The sequence below is a fragment of the Puma concolor genome, chromosome B4 (genome assembly GCF_028749965.1).
Source record: "Puma concolor isolate L17-30 chromosome B4, mPumCon1.1.hap2, whole genome shotgun sequence".
Classification (NCBI taxonomy): domain Eukaryota; kingdom Metazoa; phylum Chordata; class Mammalia; order Carnivora; family Felidae; genus Puma; species Puma concolor.
This window is the reverse complement of record NC_141673.1, coordinates 14379701-14402763: the sequence shown is the minus strand read 5'-3', so window position 1 is coordinate 14402763 and position 23063 is coordinate 14379701. Positions and strand designations below refer to the sequence as shown.

Here is a 23063-nt window from a genome sequence, read left to right as displayed (position 1 = left end):
TCAGAGGCGCATGGGTGACTCAGTCAGTTAAGTGTCCAACTTCAGCTCAGGTCATGATTTCACGGTTCATGAGTTCAAGCCCCGCATTGGGCTCTGTGCTGACAGCTCGGAGCCTGGAGCCTACTTTGGGTTCTGTTTCTTCCTCTCTCTCTGCCCCTACTCCACTTGTGCGCACACACACTCTCTCTCTCTCTCAGAAATAATACATGAATAAACTTTATTAAAAGAAAAAAGCATTCAACCTTCTTTTCCTACCCATTTCTCCCTTTCTCTCCCCAGAGTTGCCTCCCAGCTGTCTCCCTGTGTCTCACCTTCTCTCAATTAATCCAGTCTGCACCCAGAGATGAGGACCTGCCACTTCCTCCTACGGGGGCCCCCGGACACACAGTGACATTTGAAGCCTGGACACAGAGGCTCTGCTGTTCTAAGGCACCTCCAGCTTGGTGCCAGACACTTTGGGGAGATCAGCATTTTAGGACTCAGGGTGCTAAATGCTGTGAAGGAGAATGAAGCCGGTGAAGAGCTACAGAGTGACTGAGAAGTGTGCATGGAGGCGGCGGTAGTGTCACTTTAGGGAGAGTGGCCAAGCATTGCTGAGGAGGTGACACTGGCACAAAGAACCTCAGTGAGGAATACAGTGAGGACACCTTGGGGAAGGGGGTTCCAGGCCAAGAGAACAGCAAGGGCAAAGGCCATGAGGCAGAGTGTGCTCACTTGTTTTTTAAAGTTTGCTTTCATCGTGGTAAAACGTACCCAAACATAAAATTTACCATTTTAACTGTTTTTTAAGTGGATAGCTCAGACGCATTAAGCATATTCACATTGTTATACAACCATCACCACCATCCATCCCCAGGACTTTTTCATCAATCCCAACAAAAGCTGTGTACCCATGAAACAAGAACTCCCCAGTCCCCTCTCCCCTGGTAGCTACCATCCTACTTCCTGTGTCTTTGAATCTGACTACTCTAGGGACCTCATATAAGTGGAATCATACAGTATTTGTCTTTTTATGTCTGGCTTAATTCACTGAGCATGGTTTCAGGGTTTGTCCATGTTGTAGCATTTGTCAGAATTTCCTTCCATTTTAAGGCTGATAGACCACATTCTGTCTACACATTTGTCTGTCAATGAACATTAGGTTACTTCTATCTGTTGACTGTTGGGAATAATGCCACTGTGAGCATGGATTTAAAAACATCTGTTTGAGTCCCTGCTTTCAGTTCTTTGGGGCATATACCTAGAAGTGGGACTGCTTGGTCATAAGGTAATTCTGTGTTTAACTTGAGGAACTGCCACACTGGTTTCCACAGCGGCTGTGCCATTTTACATTCCACCAGCAAGGCATGCAGGGTTCCAATCTCTCCCCAACCTCCCCAACACTTGTTTTCTGTCACTGGATTTTAGAGAACGGTGAGAAGGTCAGCATGCCTAGCTCAGCGTAAGCAAGGAAGACAAGGCAGGAAAGGGCAGGAAGAATGCCAGAGAAGTCTAACCACGAAGGGCCTATAGCTGTGGGAAGGCCTCTAATACTTGGAGTGAGCCTGGGAGCCTTCAGAGAGATGTGAACCATGAAAGGTCATCATCCCATTTATAGTAAGGAAGGTAAACCCAAAGCTCCCAGCTCCAGAGGCATGGGGCCTCCAAGGGTAGCCCCATCCTCCTTTCTCCCAAGCTGCCAAAGGGTTAAGTAAATGCAAACACGGGTAAATGCAGTGAAAGGAGAGATTTCCTTCCCCTGGCTGACAGACCTGACGCAGGAAGCAGATTCATTTTCCCTGTGCAGGAGAGGCCTGGCGGACTTGTGCTTCAAGAAGAAGATGAACGTCGCCTGGACACGAGATGGCTTAGCACTTCCCATGTTCGTTTCTGAGAGCTACTGAACAGCCTGAGGCCCCATCTGTTTTCAATCTTGTTAAAAGGGCCTCGTGTGCTGGCGCCTATTTAAAATAATGCACACATGGAGTTTCTAAAATGAAGAAGAAAAAAGGCCTAAGCTTTCCCTGCCGGCACAGCTTATGTGTTTATTTTGGAGCAGGCTTTGGGAGTTCTGAGACAAGACATAGCTAATTTCTCTTCCCGGGGTTGATTTGCAAGTCCCCATAGGCTTCTGCTCCAAGCATTTAAGGCAGCTTGGTATGAACCAGTCACCCCTTCAAAACTCCACTGTGAAATATCTCCAAATTAAGGCAGGGCTCAGGAAAGGGGGAGCCCAAGGGCCACTTTCTCCTTGCAAAGGAGCTGTTCCTTGATTCCTTTTCCTCAATAGGGACTCTTGTTTCTAGAGGCCAAGTTCATCTTCTCAGATGATCATTGTCTTCCCAAGAGGCCACAGTAGTTCCAAGACAGCATGATCCAGATAAGGCTCAGAGCCAATCTGAACCGAATCCCCAAATGGGGAGTGCAAGGGACAGTGTCAGGGAAAAGAGCCACCTGCAGTCAAGGCATTTCCATGTCAAGAAGCCAAGGCAAGGAGGGTTCTCTGCCCACTTCCAGGGAGCAGAGTGGCCCTCTGAGCTGCTGACTCACAATGGCACTCAAACACATGTCAGGCACTACCAAGAATTTTAATGGGTCATTTCTGACTTTGCAGGCTCAGGGAAAACACCTCATAAGCTTAGAATCACACATACAACCTCATCGGTGGCCCACATGACTTCATAAATAACTCCCCCTAAACCAACAGCAAGGAGAAAACAGACAAAGGTAGAAGGGAAACAGGATGAGTGTGTCCGTGGTGGCCCAGCAGTGATGGCTCATGTCTTTTTCTACACCTTCACACCTGCTTTAACTCTAAGAACCTGGCTGACATTACTTTCACTTGGCGGTAGTAATGTCCAATGGTTTATGAAAATGGTTTATCCCAGTAGGAACAAAAGTAGGAGAAGCAGCAGCAACAAAGGCTAAAGTAGAAGAATCAGTGATTGTAGTCTTTGGAGAAGCACCAACAAAAGTAACTGTAATAGGACTAGATGAGGTAGCTGTATGAATACAATTGGTATTTCCGGTGGCAATATAATAATGATATTTATGATTTCATATCATTAATTATACTTATATTAGGATTAAAATGTATCATAGTTTTTAAGCACTTCCTATGTGCCAGGCACTGTTCGAAGGGCAGTAACCACTTAAGGGAGGTCGTCTAATTATTATGCCCACTTTATACCTGGGAGCATAGTGGTGCAATGAGATTACATGTAGTTCCCAAGGTCACACAGCTGGGAGGTTGCAGACCAGGTGAACACAAGTAGTCTGGCTCCAGGGTCCCTGCTCTTAGCTACTTCACTAGGCTTCTTGCAACCCATAGCAGTACCTGAGACAAGGGGAACAGCAGGCCTGGAGGTCATGGTAGGATGACAGCAGGAGAATTACCTCCAAAGAGGCAGTCTAAGGAGGGGCCTTAGTCACCTTCTGGAGGTTCAAAGGATTCAAGGTTTTCCAGCTATGAATCAAACAGAGCAGTAATTTTTATGTTTTAATTTGCTTAAATTTGGGGGTTTTATATAAGATTTAATTGGAAATAAAAGAGTTTGTTTTTAAAAGACTATTAAAAAGGGGCGCCTGGGTGGCTCAGTCAGTTAAGCGTCCGACTTTGGCTCAGGTCATGATCTCATGGTTTGTGAGTTCGAGCCCCGAGTTGGGCTCTGTGCTGATAGCTCAGGGCCTGGAGACTACTTTGGATTCTGTGTCTCCGCCTCTCTCTGCCCCTCTCCTGCTCATGCTCTGTCTCTCTCTCAATAATAAATAAACGTTAAAAATAATTCAAATAAAATAAATACTATGAAAAAAACTACAGCGCAATGAGGCTTGGGACTTAGGTATATTAGCCATGTCTTATTTTCTATATTCTGATGTTTTCACATCTTGAGGACTTGCTGACCCTGGAAAGACTGCCTCTCCCAGTTAGCCAATTCCTAGAGATGGTAAACAACTCTCCATAGACAGTGTCTTTCAAATGCAAGCAGAAACCAATCCAGAGCCCGTGGGTTAACTACCTGCTCTACCAGGTTCTCACACTCCAGGCCACTATCCCCCTGCTCTAAGACCAACAAAGGCTAGGTTCCAGACAATCAGGGACAGCCCCCTACACCCTAGAGCCTGCTGAAATTATTCCAACTAGTCAGTCCTAAGGCTGCTTGCCCTGCTAGCCCTTTCCGTCCTGCAAATCCATAATAAAGGCTCTTGCCCACATTTTCGCCTAGCTCCCTCTGCCTCCTGATTGGCCATGGTGCTTCCTCATGTGGTCCCCAAATGTGGCAAGCTATGCCTCCTGCTTTTAGGGGACTATGAACACAATGAACTTCATCTTTCATGTAGGTTATTTCTGTCATCTTTCCATACTTAACTAAAACAAATCCTGAGTACTTTTACAATAGGCTTGGTCCAGCCCTTCAGGATTTCAACAGACTCTAGGCCTCTGCTGGGTTACTGGTACAAGCCAGGGGACACATTTATTATGTGGGGTTGTGTTGCAAAATCACGCAGCATGGGCTAAGAGAGACCCAGGTCCAATTCCATTCTTGGAACATTCAGCTGTGCGATTTTGGGGAAATCACAGGAATTTCGGCCTCAGTGTCTTTGTCAGGTAAGAATGGGGGAGAAGGTCCCTGCCATGTCCTTGTCCCAATGCTACTGTGCTGACTGAAAGGGAGTGTGAAGGTGAAGCTTCTTTGGAGAGGTCTGGTCTGGGAAACCCACACCATCATACACTACACTGCTATCACCTGTCTTTAGGGAACCATGGGGCTCCCTGCACAAAAGGTCATCTTTGAGTTGTTTCTGTCTAAAACAGGGTTTCTCCACCTTGGCACCTTGACATTTTGAGCTGGATAATTCTTTGTTGCAGGTGGCTGTCTTGTGTATTGTAAGATGTCCCTGGCCTTTACCCATACACGTCAGCAGCATTTCCATCTTGTGACAACCAAAAATGTCTCCAGGCATTGCTAAATGTCCCTCGGAGGGCAAAATCGCCCTTGGTTGGGAATTATTGAGAAGAAGGAATGACTTAAGCTCTCTTCCCTCCCTGCTTGCCTGCCTGCCTCCTTTCCTTCCTTCCTTCCTTCCTTCCTTCCTTCCTTCCTTCCTTCCTTCCTTCCTTCCCTCCCTCCCTCCCTCCCTCCCTCCCTCCCCTGCCTTTCCAAAGATGCTCAGTAGTTTGCGCCCCCAGGTATTCCTACATTATGGGTCTAAGGGGTATAACCAGAAAACAGTTGTTCCTGTAGACAACTCCAGGTTACAGATCGCCAGAAGAAAATTCAGAGGTCTGTTGTTCAGTATTCTTGGTTTCATTCCCATCGTATATTTATTAACTGAGCTCATCTTTCCAGGATCCAACCATCTTATCCCTAATTTACAATCTGTTTTAAGTAGGCTTGTATCAAACCCACAGAATGTGAGAACTGAAAGTTCCTTTGGGGTCACCCAATGGGTTTCATTTTACTGCCAGCTCTGGTTGCTGTGTGGAGAATAATGAGGCTGCCCTAAGCTCGGCTGGGAAGCATGCCTTCATTGAGCAGTGGTATCTGTTGGGGCTGGGGAGAGCTGGCAGGTAGAAAGTGCTCCAAACATTGGCCAGTTTCTCCTTTTACAAATAATCAACCTAGATCCAGGGTCCCCTCTGATTTAATGAAAATGGACCACATTTTTACAGTGTGCTGGACACAGTAGTAGTGCTATGATCTCTCCATTTGGTGGATAAAGAAACTGAAGTTGAGAACCTTGAGTCACATCCCCCAAGTCCCACAGGTATTAAGAGGCACTGTCAGGACTTGATCCCTTGCTCTTCTGATCTGAGGTATAGCTTCATCCATCACACCAAATTGCCTCAAAATATCTCTTCTTTATTTTTAAAAACATTTTTAAAAATTTATTTATTTTTGAGAGACAGAGAGAGTGTGTGCATGTGCAGGAGTGGGGGAGGGGCAGAGAGAGAATGAGACCCAGAATCTAAAGCAGGTTCGAGACTCTGAGCTGTCAGCACAGAGCCAGGCATGGGGCTCGAACTCATGAGCCATGAGATCATGACCTGAGCCGAAGTCGGATGCTTAACTGACTGAACCACCCATGCACCCCAAAATATTTCTTCTTTCTTCTAAGGCAACAAAAAATTTTCCTCCACATGAGTAAAATACAGAATAGTAATAAGAGTGAAAATGAGCCTGTTTACTTCAGAATCTTAATGTCATTTCCCAATAAATATATAGCGAAGGACAATTAAAGTGAGGGTTAGAAGAAACCAGAAGGGACAGTAGTAGATTCATATCCCCCAAAATGAGGGGTGAGGTTGCAGTGGGAGTTAGGAGAATAGGGTATGGGCTGCTTGGGAACCAGGGGTCAAATCATGACTCTGCCAACTGAAAGCTGCTCTGCTGGGCCTCTCTGAATCCTCATTTCTTCCCCTGTGATAGTAATAGATAACTTACAAGGCCACTGTGAGGATGAAGGGAGGGTATGTATAGCAAATCTTGGTGGAGTGTCAGGCATGCGTGTGTGTATGTGTGTGTATGCAGCAAATGCTTAATATATGGGAGTCCTTATATTATCACTATTATTGGTACTATGAAATACTAAATTTCATGAAGGTGTTTAGGGGAAAGAAGGCTAGTTCTAAACTATTAGAGACCACAAAAAAAGGAGTGGAGCATGACCTAGGTTTTAGAGAGAAGGTGAACACATAAATAAAAAGGTATAGGAATGGAAGAAGAGACAGATGGATAGATATTCATAGAAATCACATTTTTGGAAAGCGAGATGTGGAACCTAAGAGAAAAGCTGCTGTAAACAAGAGACCATCGAAATTAAATATTGGCTCCTCCAAGGACTCTCGGGGGCACCACTGAGCAGAAAGAGGAAAAGAGAGGTGGTGAGAAAGGCAGGCCGGTGCCTGATTGGGAAGAGCCATGGGGCTGCTTAAGGACTCTGGCCTTCATCCCACAGACATGGAGGAGTCTGGACCGAGGAGGGCAAAGGGAGCCAGACAGACCAACGCAGCTGCACGAGAATAAGCAAATTAAGACAAATGATCAAAACCTGGTTCTGTCCAATGAATGCAAAGTTAGGGTTCCTGGTGTGTGGCTGGCCCCGCCAGGGGAGACTCACCCGTCTGTTTCCCTTGCTTTTCCTGGCAGCCAGAGGGGTGGGCTGCCGGTCTCCTCCCTGTCTGGACAGAATGTAGGCCCTGAGGTGGGGTGGGTGGGGAGGTCACCTGGTTCAATTCCATCTTAAACAGGCTAAGAACCCACCCAGAAGCCCATGAGGGGAACTTCAGGGTTGTTGCTCAGGGAGCAAAGAAAGGTACCAGCAACACAGATACAGGGAGCTCAGAAAACCCACATGGGCTATCCATGGTCTCCAAGAAAACCAATCTGAAAAACTGCATTAGGCCAGACGTAGCAAGCCTTTTTTTTTTTTTTTTTTTTTTTTCCAGGGCCGGCTGGGCAATGGGTGAGTTAAGGGGAAAATTATGGGCTTTTGGAACAGGCAGATAGAGGTTCCAGTAGCAATTCTACCACTAACTACACAAATACCTACTTCACCTCTCTTGGCCTCAGTTTCCTCATCAGGACAATAATGAGACTCACACCACGGGCACTGCTGAAGGGCTGAATACAGCAGCATGCAGGAAGCATGAGGCTGACGAGGAGCACACAGCTGACCTGCAGTAACTAATCTTCCTTCTTTCCTTGAATTCGCACTCAGAACCTCCAAAGCGCAACCCTTGATGCCCCCAGATGAGGCTCAGTTCCGCTTCCTCTCTGGTGCTGCCTTCTTATCACTGCCAAGTTCTTCCCCTGGGAACTCCATTCTTTTTTTATTTTTTAAGTTTATTTATTTATTTTCAGAGAGAGAGGCAGAGAGACAGAGAGAGAGAGAGACAGAGAGAGAGAGACAGAGAGGGAGAATTTCAAGCAGGCTCCATGCTGTCAGCACAGAGCCCAACATGGGGCTCAATCTCACGAACCGTGAGATCATGACCTAAGTCAAAATCATGCGTCGGATGCTTAACTGACTGAGCCACCCGGGCGCCCATTCCTCTAGAAACTCCAAAGCCAGACTTGGAAAAGAAGAGACAGGGTGGGCATAGTATGGCTCTCTATCACCAGCACCACGACCTTGGGTGAGGAAGTGTGCCTGATGAGCCCCAGTTCTACAGAAGGGTGAGAGGCAGTGAGATGTAGGGTCAGCAGTGTGGGCTCCAGGGCATCTTTGGAGCCTCCATATCTCAGCTCTCCTGCCTACCAGCTGTGGGGCCATCAGCAGGATACTTACCCTGTGGGGTCTTATTTCCATCAGTATTTCCTTGGTGGGGTTGTGGGGAGATTACATGAATTCTCAGACAGTGGCTGGCACGTCGTGCTCACTCAAGCACGTTTTACCTGTATTGTAATGTATCATTGCTTTACATGTATCATTCATGTCAGACTAGTGCTTTACCTGTGTCATTTACCAGACAATAGGGTATTTTGGTAAGTCTATCTCCGGGGAAGTTCTTATGGTGGATCCAATATTTTCCCTGTCACTGTTTGATTTTTCCTTACCACAGAGAAGTTAGAGAGATATGAAATCATGACAGATTATGTATCTGGGTACTTGGAGCACCTACTAAGTACCTGAATAAGTACCCAGTGGTAGCCTACCCACCACATGCTACTGTAACACTGTGTATCTTTCTTTCACAGCTCCTAATCAATTTGTAATTATGGTGTGTGTGTGTGTGTGTGTGTGTGTGTGTGAGAGAGAGAGAGAGAAAGAGAGAGAGAGAGAGTGATTATGCGATTCGTATCTGTCTCCTCCATTAGATTTTAAGCTCTATCCAGTAGAGACCACATCTGTGTTTTTTGTTTTAATTTTTTTAATGTTTATTTATTTTTGAGCAAGATAGAGAGAGTGTGAGAAGGGGAGGGGCAGAGAGAGAGAGGGAGACACAGAATCTGAAGCAGGCACTAGGCTCTGAGCTGTCAGCACAGAGTCCAATGTGGGGCTCGAACTCATGAACCAAGATATCATGACCTGAGCTGAATTCGGAGGCTTAACTGACTGAGCCAGCCAGGTTCCTCAAGACCACATCTGTTTTCAATCACCACTGTAGCCATAGCACATAGTAGGCACTCAATACATATTTATAGAATGAATAAACATACTGTCCATGTTCTCTAAAGGGAGTGACAGGCCAGTGGACTAGTAACCTCAAAGCAATCTGGTAAGTGTAATGGTAGAAAATGGTAAAAATGCTTGTGTGAGAGCATGGATAAGGGGCAACTGGTCCTGCCTCCCATGGGTGGTCAGGGGAAGCAGAACAGAAACAAGGCCAAGGCTAAATCTTGAAGACGTTGCAGCAAAATTTGGGAAAGGATGCCCTAGGAGGACAGATTTCATAAGCACAGGCATGGATGGGGATGTAGACAGAAGACGGTAGTGTTAGGATGGGTGGGGAGCTACCAGGGGTTTGCTGGGACTACAGCCTAAGTTAGATAATGAAGGGGATGAAGAAAGAAAGGTAGGCAGCGACTAGCTCACAGAGGACCTTGGAGGCCAAGCTTGAGTCCCATGGAACAAGTCTCAGACACAAGCCAGCCCTTTACACATGAGAAGAAATTCACCACGTTTTGCCCAGACTTTACTTCTCTGTAATACACCTTGCCCCCTAAAATAGCATCTGGATAACTGTGAATTCCACCTCTGCCACTTGTAAGCTGTGCCCCCTTATAACCTCTCTTAGCCTTAGTTTCCTCAGCTAGAGAATGGGGAAACATGTTAATACCTACCTTCACAGGAAGTGATGGGGATTAAATGAACTAATCCATATGAAGTGCTTAGTGTACACATGCCATGTAAGCATGGGATCAGACAGTGGCTATTCCCATCGATCCCTTTCAAGCCCAGAACAGCACCATCCATGGAAATTCGTTCATGTCACTCTCTAAACTTCCTGAGAGAAGTGGTACCAGATAGGTTCAGCCTGGGCTGAATTCTAAAGTAAGCAGCTCCTTAGAACAGCTCCTATGTGATCTTAAAGGTAGACATGGTAGGACATATGAACTCATTCTCAGGTATCAGCATCCCCTCTTTTACTCAAGGATTGGAAAATGTAGCCAGTCTGGGTAGGATCCAAAAGAATCCATTTCAAAGCAGAAGTCCTGTTTATGTGCGGGCCTGGCTTCTCTCCTCAGGAGATTCTGGTCAGGGCGGGTTGGGAGATTCCTTAGACAATCTAATAGATTAGTTTCCAGTTTAGCATAACAGCTAGACAGATTTTTGTGGTGAAGTCATCCCAGTCAATTAAAAGGCATTTTTCCCTGCTGCGAGTTCAGAAGTCCCTTTGGTCTGTTCCAGCTTTCTGGGATGTTTCATAATAGGCTCCACCCTGGGTTAATTAATAACCCTGGATTCTACTAAAATGCAAGGCTGAAATCCTGTGTGTAAGCACATCCGGGCAGGGGCTGTTGGCAGAGTCAGGGTGAAAAGCCAGGGGGAGGTCCTCTCATCAGGGAGTGGGCCAGACCCCAAATAGTAGACAGGACAGCAGAGCCGGCTCAGTAAATGTAAAGAGTGGCCGAGCAAAAGCTGAAGGTCAAAGCTGGAGAGGGTATGAGGAGGGGCAGAAGTCGGGAGGAGGGGGCAGAGGAGGGAGATCATAAGCAGTCAAAGGCATCACAAGGCCAGAGATTAGGCAGACTGAGAGCAAACTGGAATGTGGGGGTGAAATGGGTCAGGGCAAGTGGCTGACAAAGGTGGTGAATAAGAAGCGGTTGACAGCGCTTGCTTTTATGGGATGCCAGTGCAAACACATCATGTGGTTCTGGTTCCATCCTCTCTGCTTTAAAGAAAAAATAGGTCATCTCTTCCCCTTTCAAATGCAAGTTGCAGGTACAGAATGAAGCTAAAGACCATGTGGCAGGGACTGACATGCATTCACTGGATAGTTACCAAGTCCTTTCCCTGAACCTCAGCCCCAAGCACAATATTCAAGGATAAGATGCCTTTTTCACCCAACCCAGAGCTGAGTTTCTCTGCTTCCAGTCTCAGGCCACCACCCCTACCCAGCTAATCTTCCAAACTACTATCAGCATGTTCATCCTGAAACAAAGACTTGATCACATCACTCCATGACTTAAAAATCTAACAAGTATGTCCTCACTGACTCTAGGACCTGATTTCCAGCGGTAGGCCATGCCACACAAAGCCCATCCTGATGAAACTATTCTCTGTCTTCTTTTCTAGCTTTATTTCCCATTCCCCCTTCTCATGCACCCTATAGTCTGGTCATTTTCCCCATCTGTGACAAACTAAGATTTAAAACATGCCTATTATTATTATTATTATTATTATTATTATTATCATTTTATTTTAGAGAGAGAGTGTATAAGTGGGGGAGAGGGATGGGGGGAGGGAGAGAGAGAGAGAGAGAGAGAGAGAGAGAGAGAGAGAGAGAGAGAGATTGAGAGAGAGAATCTTAAGCAGGCTCTGTGCTCGGGGTGGAGCCTCGAAGTAGAGCTTGATCCTATGACCCTGGGATCATGACCTGAGCTGAAATCAAGAGTCAGATGCTCAATTGACTGAGCCTCCCAGGTGCCCCTAAAATGCAGTCTTTAGCTGGCAGGCCTGATATGCACATCTCCCTCCTTTGCAGCCTGATACAAAGCTAATTATTTTCCCCAACCCCCCACAGAGTATTAGCTTCTCTGTGAAACCTTTCCTAAGAATGTTCCAAGGCAAGGGTGGTGATCCCTCTTCTGTGCTCACTAGGCTTTGCAAAGGTCTCTGACACATTACAGTCACTGCCCCCCACTGTCTATCCTTCCACTATGAGAGTGGAAAACTCTGTCATTAAGGCCAAGGACAGAACAAGTGCTCAGTATGTGTTTCTTGAATTAAGGAGAGGGTTGAGATAAGTCAAGTTGTGTGTATTTGTTTTAATACACAGCCCTCAAGAAATTAAAGGGTTTATTTAGTTCTCCTTCAAAACTGCTCCTTAATTTCCACTGGAGTCTCATTCATCCATGATACTAACAAGGGGCAGAGGAGATAATGATGGAGGGAGGTGGCAGTGAGGAAGGGTAAGTGACCACACATAGTAGGTAGAGGCTACAGAACTATGAGCTGGATTGCTCAGCATGAGAAGATCGACTTGCTTCCATTCTCATGGCTCCTGCCTTCTCATTGTTGATTAAGGAACTGAGTAGTACAGCTAAACCAGGGAGGTGGGCCACGAAGTGATAAAGCAGTCTGTGTTGTATTTAGAATCAGCAGGGCTCATGCAGCCACAGTCTCAATATCCACCCAGCCCCTCAATATCCACTCGCCCCGGCCCTCATTTGGGGCTCGCCTTTGGCCATCCCCTGTGGCTCAGCATCCAACCTAGACATGGCTGCCCCCACAGGAAGGCCTTTTGCAGGTAAATGTGGTAAATGTGGAAAATACAGACTTCACAACTAGAGAATGAGATTAACTTGTTTGCTACCAAAACCATCAGAAGGGCCTAATGGCTTCTTAAATTTTTTTTTTTCAACGTTTATTTATTTTTGGGACAGAGAGAGACAGAGCATGAACGGGGGAGGGTCAGAGAGAGAGGGAGACACAGAATCGGAAACAGGCTCCAGGCTCTGAGCCATCAGCCCAGAGCCTGACGCGGGGCTCGAACTCACGGACCGCGAGATCGTGACCTGGCTGAAGTCGGACGCTTAACCGACTGCGCCACCCAGGCGCCCCCTAATGGCTTCTTAAAAGCGGAAGACAAAAATAACACTGGCAGGTGGAGATGTAATAGGAAAGATGGTGACATGGGAGACGGGAGCCTGGTGTCTCTACACTGGACTCCAGCCATAATGTGATGTGTGTGCTGTGTACAGTTACTTCCCTGCTCTGAAACTCAGATGTCAAACAAGCAGGTTGGATTAGATGATCCCCAAGGTCTCTTTCTAGCCCCACCGTACTATGATTGTACCACACCACCCATTCACTCACACATCTACTCAACATTTATTGAACACCTCTACCAGGATATTTGCTATCAAGGAAAAGTTAGAAGTTTGCACCAGATGCCAGTTGAATGCCATTATGTTTTGGGGAAATATGATTGGACATATACGAAAATAATAAAAAAAAACACACACATACACATGGACATTTTATATTTCTTATCCCACCCCTCCAACTACACAGCAAACTTCTTTAAGCATGGATTATATACTCTGCATTTCTGAATAATCCCAGAGACTGACACCTAGAAATTATTCTGTTGATGTGTTTAACAATGTAAAGATGATTGTAAGACTAGCTACTAACACTTAGCACTTTCTATGTGCCAGGCTCTGCTTTGAGTGCCCTACATGTGGTAATTTACTTTGATCGTATAACTCTGTAGGTACATCTTGTGATTGCTATTATTACTACTATTACTTTCATCTTACATATGAGGACATTGAAGCACAGAGAAGTTAAGTTACTTGCTCAAGGTTGCTCAGGGAGTGGCAGAGTTGGGATTCAAACCCAGGTGGTCTGGCTCCAGTTGGAGCTAATATGCACTTCATGTAGTCCAAAGTGTACAGCTACACTTAGAGACAAATAGTAAACATTTACTCTTGGGGCGGGGGGAACAACGAACAAACAGAACTATTAACAGGGGAACTATCCAGCAATAAGCCAGAAACATCAAATGATAAGTAAGAGCCATCCAGGTTAGTAAGGAAAGGAAGAGTGTGGCTGGAAGGACATCTCTTAATTTGTAATTTACCCAGCAGATCAAAAGAGTAGGGTGAAATGGGAAAGGACGGTGGGATTACATGCTCGAGGAACCTGGGTTAGAGAGGAAATACAAAAAAACCCGTTGAAGACAAATTCAAGACCCAACATATACTCTGATAGATCTACTTTGGTTAAGAAGCAGGACCCTGGAGTCAGCTGGACCCAGGTTCAGATCCCAGCTGCAGGACATTCATACAAGCTATGTGACCTGGCTGGGCAATTTATTTAAGCTCCCTGAGCCTCAGCTTCCTCACCAACAGGCACACTGTGTGGAATAAGTTAAGGCACAGGAAGCATTTAACATGACACCCAGCATACGGAAAATGTTCAAAGTTAACTACCATCACCATTCCTATTGTTTCTCCATTTCTCTACGGCCTTCTTAAATTGGTGAGTCTAAATGTAGAGCCAGGATGGTGATAAACTCACCCATGTTAATCAATGCCATGGTTAAAAAGAGAGACACTTGCTCCTCTAATGAGTTATGTTTCAGCTAATACTCCCTAGTGTCCCACCTGCTTTTTTCATTCCCCCAGCTGGTTCTTAGATTTGAAAAGAAAAAGGCCTCCATGGAGACCTGCACGCTTTTAACAATAATACAAAACAGAACGTCTGAGGTCAGGGTAAGCCAAGCCAAACAAATAAATCTTGCAGGATTGTGTTAACAAAACAAGGCTTAGTGGATCAGAGCGGGTAGGGTTCTGCCGGACTCAGGCCCTGCAGAGAAATGCCAAGCTCTGGTGAATTTCAAACACAAGGAGGTCAAATAGGAAGAGCAAAATATGGAGCACTTCAGAGTTCAGCATCAATGCTTGGCTGAAACCAGGAGAGCATTCTGTGCATGAAGGACCCCAGAAGCCATGGATCAATCACACTCCTAGAACTCCACACCAGAAGGGTCTTACAGATCATCTATACAGCTTCTATGGAGGGCAACTTGGCAATAGCTATCATAATGGTAAGTGTATACTTATACTGGGAGGTACACTCTGAGACAGACACTAGCCTATGGGAGGTCCATCAGGGAACACTCCGAAGATCACCATCACTGGATGGGCAATAAGAGGAAGAAAGCAGCACTGGGGGGAAGGAGAAGGCAGGCTGCACTGCCATCTCACCAAAGAGCTCTGAAGCTGGGAGCTTCAACTCCTTCAGAGTTGTCCCAAACTGAGGTAAATGGGCAAGGTCTTCATACTGTCCAGTCACTGAATGTGGCTGCCACCAGGAAAGAGATGTGAGCTTGGACAAGTCAGCTCTCCTCACCTGAGGCACTTCCAAAAGAGGGCTGACTGCTGAGAGCTGGCTTCTGGTAGCAATGCCAGCAGCTGGGGAAAGTCCTTTATTCCTCAAGGTGCATTACAGCACCCACAGCATACAATACTCCTGGGGCTCGTTCTATTTCCAGGAAGGAATCCTATGGATATGCTACCAAATGTTTGAAATGACATAAGTTCGGCATTATTTGTATTAGTAAAATTATGAAATATAAATTATTGGATATCCATATAACAGCAATCATTGGCAATCATTAACAAGAATGAGGCAGCTCTGCACATACTCTTGCGGAATCATAACCGGATACATTAAGTGAGAAAGGGTATGGAACAGTACAGATAAGTATGTGTGGACTTTGAACAGCTAAAGGGATAGACTGTATTGCTCACTGTCTATTGCCACCCAGTCCCACACCCATCCTTGTCTCCTGCACTATGGGGGCTGAAAGCCTAAATCTATACTTCCCAGATTCTTTTGCCACATGGTTCCAGTTAATTTCTACCAATGGGAGCCATTTATGCAAGAGTTGAAGTTAGGAAGGAGGTAGCGATCATTCTGCTTCTGGTGGTAGTTATGAAAGCTTCCCCAACAGCCTCAGCAGATACAGCAGGTTGGTGGCAATTCCTACAGCATCAGTGGGAGAACAGGCTCTGGGTTCTCCACTGGCCATAGTGGTAGTGACAACAGCAGCAGTGAATGTAGGGCTGTTGTGGCTCTGGATATGATTTTCCCTTTTGAACCATTTGGAATCAATCCTCCCATTAAATTTTCTTCTGAAATATCTATAGTGGTTAATGTTTTTTGAACAAACTGCTATTTATGAAAAACAAAGGAAAATACACATATATGTATATTTGATCATTGCATTTAAAATCTCATCTGACTTTGGCTCAGGTTATGATCTCATGGTTTGTGGGTTTAAGCCCCGCATTGGAGGCTATGCTGACAACACGGAGCCTGCTTGGGATTCTCTCTCTCTCCCTCTCTCTCTCTCTGTCCCTCCCTAACTCATGCTTTTTCTCTCTCTCAAAATAAAAAAAAATAAACTTTGGAAAAAAACAGATAGTTGCCCAAGAAACTAGTGGCTAAATGAACTGGTTAATAATGGTTAAAGAAAACAGATTAGTAGGGGCAAGGTTGGAGGTAGACTTTTTATCAGATACCATTTTTTACCTTTTCAATTTTTGGCTATATGTATATATTACCTTTACCCAAAATAAAAATAAAAGAGAAAAATAATAAAGGTTCATCTCCTATTAGGTACATAAATTTCTTGTGAAATATTCCCAACAATAACCACCCAGTTTCTGCTGGAACTCCCCACCTACCCAAGGGGCATGGCCCAGTCATCATTACTCTACTGATTAATAGTTTCTGTTTAGAGCAAGTTGAAATCCATGTTCTTGTAGAATTGTACTATTAGACTGAACTCTAATCCTAGTGACAGAATCGAGGGTGGTTTTTCAGCACACCTGCACATGAAGCCTGGGTTCAAATTCCTCCTTTATCACTCATTTCATACAGGGTATTTAACCTTTCTGAGCCTCACTTTCCTCATCTGCCAAATGGGGGAGTCATTCATAGCAGCCATCTCAAAGGGTGGTGGTGAGAATGAAATAAGGTTATGCATGTGAAGTGACTTAACCAACACATCTGGTTATTGCCCTTGACATCTGCACACTGGCAGAAAAATGCAATAGACAGTAGGAGGGCTCCGAAGTCAGGCTGCCTGGGTTCCAAGACAGGATCCTGCCAATTAAAAGTCGGGCAACCTTGGGAAAGCTACTTATTCCCTTTGAGCCTCAGTTTCTGTAAGATGGAGGCAATGACAGTGTCATCCCAACAATGAGAAGCATTCAGCCTTACCTTGCAAGTGTTCAACATACAGTAACTTACTATCTCACCTACTCCTTCAGATGACAGATACTCTGCACAGAGCAAATGGGATCCTACCAAAGCCTGTTCTGCCTCCGCACTAAACGTCTCCAGTTCCTTATGCTGGTCCACTGTGCTCAGGGATGTCAGACTCCACTTACACCAATCACTCTCCTCAGAAGGTATTCCATGGAATACCTCCTTATGGTGTGACACCAAAATGGGATCTGTCACTAGAGTCTGACTAGCATAGTATCTGCGTGTGTGTATGTGTGTGCATGCACGTGTGAGTGTGTCACAGAGTGTATTGTGACAGAGACAGGGTGTGCATGTGCCGTGTGTGAAAGAGCGTGTGCTTACGTGCGCATGTGTGCTTATGTACCATCGCCTTCCTGGGTTCTAAATGCTGTACTTTGATAATGTAGCCTGAAGTAGCATTAGGTTTTGGGGGAGCAGCAACCATTAGCTGGTTTATCGAGAACCTAATATATGTGCCAGAAACCACGCTAAGTTTGTAATTTACACGGACTCATTTAATCACACAAAAACTCTAGGGGGCAGATATTATTATCCTCATTTTTCAGATGAGGAAACATGCATAGAGATGTTATAAATAGAAGGTCAACAACTAAAATACTGTAGAGCTGAGATTCATCTCCAGACAGCTGAGATCCACCCTGAAGCCAGTCTTAACCTCCACTCTATACTTCTTCCACAAATATTAAGAATTTGTTCAAATCTTAGGTCTTTCCTTTCCTCATGTGATTTTAGTAAGCTAAGTCTTTCTAGTCTTGCTCTTCTTCCGCTGAGTCTTTCCATAGGGAAAACTCCATGTTTTCAATATGAAATTTGATTGTATCTAATTTAATATAGCATATTCTCTCTCTCATTCAGCTTCAAGCCATCAGCAAATGTAATTTGATAAGTCTCTATTAAGGAACAGAACAGAGCCAAGGGCACAGCCCTTAAGCAAGCCATTACATGTATTTCTCTCAAGGTGTATCTCTACCAAGTAATCATTTCCTAGTCCGGGTACTGTTCAACCTGTTCCCAACTCACCAATCTGAATTAACATTCAACCTTCATTTCTGTATCTTGTTGATAATTATTACTTGAAATGTCACATGGTCTTTACAGTTAATGTCTACAGCAAAGGTCCATTCGAAGAAAGGTTGTCCCATAAAGAACTGTGGATGGAAGGCTGACGTGGGTATGCAAAATATATACACGATGCTGTTGAGTGTTTAAACTATTTTAAGAGAAAAATCCCACCTTTGCTTCCATAAGACATTTGAGTTGAGGAAATATATGAAGAGCAGAAGATGAACAGGACTTGAATCAAGAGCCTTTTCTGGGATCCACACACATCCACCTAACCCCATCCCAACTCCTACATCACACAAAGGCAGGACTCAAAGGGAGCCACTGGCATTCGTATGTAAATGTGTGGCTTTGTCCAGCTTCCATCACTAGAGTCAAGGGCAGATTCTTTACCTTCTCTTGCCTTTCTTTCCATCTGCTAGAGCAGACATTGGCATTCCTTATGCCTTGGTACCTCTATTATCATGGAGGAAAGTCTCACCATTGTAACTGCAGCCTTTTTTTATTAGAAAGGAATGAAACCCACGGCTCTGTCCCACCAAGTCCTAGTCTGCTAATTTCTCAGAACTGAGTCTGTTTGATATTAATCCATTCATCAACCTCATTGCTTAGTCCCACAGAAGGGTAACTTGTACCTGTGGAGAAAAAGACCCTTTGCCTCAAATATAAATAGAGGAGAATTTGACATGCTGGCACCCTGGCTGGAACGTCTCAGACCTTCTGAGGACACTGCTGTGAGGCCCCACAGAGTCAATAGGGCATTCTGGGTAATAGAATGCAACATGATGCAGTCCCCCCTTTGGCCTCCCCAGAGTTTCTTGATTCGTGGCTCTGCAAGAGCTGAGGCAAGCAGTTTTTGAACTGGGGGGAAGAGGGTGGAGAGAAGGGGCGGAGGCTTCCTCTAGGCCAACCACAACTAACTCATTCGCTCTGTCCAGCAAAACCCAGACAGTGCAATTATCTGGTTAATTTGGCCCTTCGTTGGGAGACAGACTTCCAAAATGTGAGGCCAGCTCAGACTAAACAGTGCCTTCCATCCTAAGACTTTTCCCAAGTGCGAGAGGATACATGTGAGATTCCTGGGGGGTTGCTTATGTGTCCCACCTATTCATCCAGATGGAAAAGGCAAACAATTCGGACTCTAAGATGGGTTTAGGAAGGCATGTCTTTCAGGGAAAAATGCCCAAATAACCTGCTATTTGGTCGCCTGGCTAATTTCCCTTCCGGCTTCTATGGAGGGAGATGGCTGGAAATCCGGATGACTCTAAATTAGCCAACATTTTCCAGAATGATTGTAGCCTTCATTGATTGGCTGAGTGTCCCCAGAGCCCCTGAGTGAGTTATTCTTAGGGCAATTCTCAATGATGCTCCTGATGACTCCTACTCATAGATTTTGTGCCCATAAGTGGGTCTAGGGGCATCACTGAGATAAGTGGGTAAAATTAAAACATGCCTCTGGGGTTTTCACAAATGGGAGGAGACAGGGCTAGCTGAATTGGCAACTGAGCGTTTACCAGATGGTTTATGGAAAACCCAGATTTTTGAGAGAAGATTAAGAAACAGTGATTTATCTCCCTTGGAAACTGACAAGCAGCCTGGAATCTGTGGAATCTATCAGTTATTCATCCTGCAAATATTTCTTCAGTTCTAGAATGTGCCAGGCCCTGTGCTACTTAACAAAGAGAGTCCCAAACAGTCATTGTCCCTACACTCATGCAAATAATCCCACACCTAAATATATGGATAAGGGCTAGGAAGGCCAAGTTGGACGTTATGATAGGGAATAACCAGGTTAGCCGATCTAGATCCAGGTGTGAGGGCTCAGAGAAGGAGTCTTTGAGGAAGAGATTTAAAAGTGAACACTTTAAAGAATCTATTTGCTTGTTTAGAAAGATCACCCTGGCTTTAGTACTAAAAATAAATGGGAAGTGGGTGAAAAGATAGAATTAGAAGGCTATTGATTAGGTAGACTGGATGAGAGTTGATGATGGTTCAGCCAAGGATCTAGATAGTAAGGATGGAAAGAAGTAGATGGACTGGAGACAGGGTTGTGGAGTCAACAGGTTCTGGTCCCTGAATAGGTGTAGTGGCAGGGGGAGGGGAGGCACCTAGGAGAATGTACAGGCTTCTGGCTAATGTGGAAGGTTAGAGGGTGCCACTCTTTTTTTTTTTTTTTTTTTTTAATTTTTTTTTTCAACGTTTATTTATTTTTGGGACAGAGAGAGACAGAGCATGAACGGGCGAGGGGCAGAGAGAGAGGGAGACACAGAATCGGAAACAGGCTCCAGGCTCCGAGCCATCAGCCCAGAGCCCGACGCGGGGCTCGAACTCACGGACCGCGAGATCGTGACCTGGCTGAAGTCGGACGCTTAACCGACTGCGCCACCCAGGCGCCCCTAGAGGGTGCCACTCTTTATTGAGAGACGGAACTTGGGAGGACAAGTAGGTTGGGGCTAGGGGAAGATGATGTGTCCTATTTTGAAGTCAACCAAACTAGACTCCTACCATCCCATACCTGTACTTCCAGCCTCCTTAAAATTGCTCACACTGCTTCCTTCTCATGTACTCTTCATGTTGCCATCTCCACTTGTGGAAATCCTACCCACCCTTTAAGATGCCCTCCAAATACCACCCTCTCCTCAGAGCCATCCTGACTCCCTCAATTAGTTGTGGCCTCTGCTGCCCATAGTGCCAAATTTGGACCTCTCTTTCTTGGATTTTACTTGTAATGAGGTTCTGTGAAGACTTATCTTGCCTCCCATCCTAGACCACAAAATTTTGGGGACAGAGCCTCTGTCTCTATATCCTCATTCCCCATGTTAGCTAGCTAGCATAGTAGACAGACGCTTGACAAACATTTGTTAAGTGAACAAAAATAACCTGCTCTTTGCCACGGAAGGAAAACCAGTAGACATTGGACTGACTTGAAAGCCACAGGATCAAATTGAAATTCAAGTTTAAGGTGTTTTAATACTAAGCCAACTCAAATTGGATGCTCAGAAAGGCTTTCTGTTCCTCCAACACACCAAACTCAAAGAATGCTGAAAATGTCACACCCCTCTATTTTCTTATTGCACTTTTCTGAGTTCATCTTATAGTAGAGACCTTGTCTATCTTATTAACAATTTGTCTTTGATGATGATGATGCTATGACGATGATAAATGAATAACATTTACTAAGTACCCAGTATGTGCCAGGCGCTGTTCCAAGTACTTTTCATAGACTAACTCATTTGATCCTCATAGTCACCCTATGAAATTCATGCTATTACACCAATGAGTTACACCAATGAAATTGGTGCTGTACAACAATCAGTTGTACAGATAAACAGAGTTGCAAAGAGCTTAAGTACTGCTCAGCCAAGGGGTGGCACCAGGATTCAAACCTCGACTCTGGCTCCAGAGCCCATGCTCTGATGTGCTCTCCTAAGGCTGAGCACCATGCATGGCATTTAGTAGGCCCCCAACAAGTGTTCACTGAATGAACGGAAGGAGCCCTAGATCTGGAGATCACAAGTTCTAGTCCTAATTCTGCCACTGACTTCCTATATAGCCTTCAACAAGTCTGTATTTCTTTCCCCATAAAATGAGGTGCCTGGATGCTGATATTAACAGTAACAACAAGAGTCAGTATTCATAATTCTAGCCTCTTTTGAGGTTTTAAATCATCTAATCCCAACAACAATGATACAAGAAAATTGAGGCACAGAGCGAGTAAGTCACCTGCCCATTATCTATTAAATGAGAGAGCTGGGATTCAAACCCACTATGTTCCCTAGTCCAACTGGTTCCAAGGAGATGCCTTGGGGGCCATGGGGAGAATAGGGAAGGTGGAGCAGGTTGGAGCAGACAGACTTTTGGGTTCCCCATGCCCATCTAGTCAGAGAACATCTACTTGTCTCTAGTTTGTAGAATGGGCTCCTACTTGAGATTTCCTCTGAAGAAAGGTTATGATGCTAAAACAAACAAACAAAAAAACACATTAAACTAAAGAAATGTAATAAAATTCCCAGGTATAAGCCTGGATTTTCTAGTAATCTTGGCTCATGGTAGCCACATAAGATGAGGATCAAGGCTGCTCCTGGGAATGGCTCCTGCTGTGGAAAACATCAGGGCGACAGCACGAAAGACCCAGCTCCAACCTACCTGCTCCACTCGGATTTCAATCTCTCCATTCACCTTCTTTCCATGAAAGTATTTGGCCCTGTTTAAAGAGAGGAAGAAAACTACTGAGTAAGGATGCAGACTGCTTTATTATTTTCTCCCTTGTCTCAAAATCCTTACCCCCAGGGGCACATGTCAGACACATTTGTAACTTCATGCTCTTTCCTCCCACCTTGACTACTTTTCTAATTATTTTTCTAATTATTTTCTAATTATTTGTATTTTCTAATTATTTGTATATACTATGATTTTCTAATTATTTGTATATACTATGTGGAAGAGGAGAAAAATACTGGATGGGAAGATTGGAGACTCAGGTTCTGTTTCTACTTGGCAACCCTGTTTCAATTTTATAATCTGTAGAAGGAAGATAATATCTGTGTGACTTATTTCTAAGGGCTATTTTAAAGACCAAATGAGATAAAGAATCCTACAAAAGTAAATAATGCAGAATTATTTTATTATTGTATTGAGTTATACTCTACATACTCCATAAATTATCTATCCATCCACCCATTCCTCCATTTGTCCATCTGTCCAATGAAGCAGCCCTCATCTGTCCTTTTATCCATCCATCCATCCATCCATCCATCCATCCATCCATCCATCCATCCATCATCTTTCCTCTATATCCCTACTTCTATCTTCTCATTATCAGTAAATAGCATCCCATCTACCCATTGCTCAAGGCAGAAACATAGACATCATTCTTGTTACCCCTTTCTCTCTCCCTATCTCCATTGATTCTACATTCTAGTTATTTCCCAAATCTATCCAAATGCCCATTTTTCTCAGTAAGCACCATAATCTTGGTCCCCTTCCTCTCTCTTCTCATATAGACTTTCTTTTCATACTCTTCTTTCATAGTACTTATTACAATTATAGTTAGTTATAATTGGTAA

General features: G+C 44.7%; 1 protein-coding gene across 2 annotated transcripts in view; it reads right to left on the bottom strand.

Annotated features, from left to right (window-relative positions):
• Nucleotides 1–23063, bottom strand: part of SYN3 (synapsin III) — a 467188-nt gene that overhangs the window by 384616 nt on the left and 59509 nt on the right. For both annotated transcript variants that reach the window (XM_025926829.2, XM_086712422.1), the window contains exon 3: nt 22144–22201. In XM_025926829.2, coding sequence (XP_025782614.1) covers nt 22144–22201 — 58 coding nt within the window. The remainder of the gene's footprint in view (nt 1–22143; nt 22202–23063) is intronic.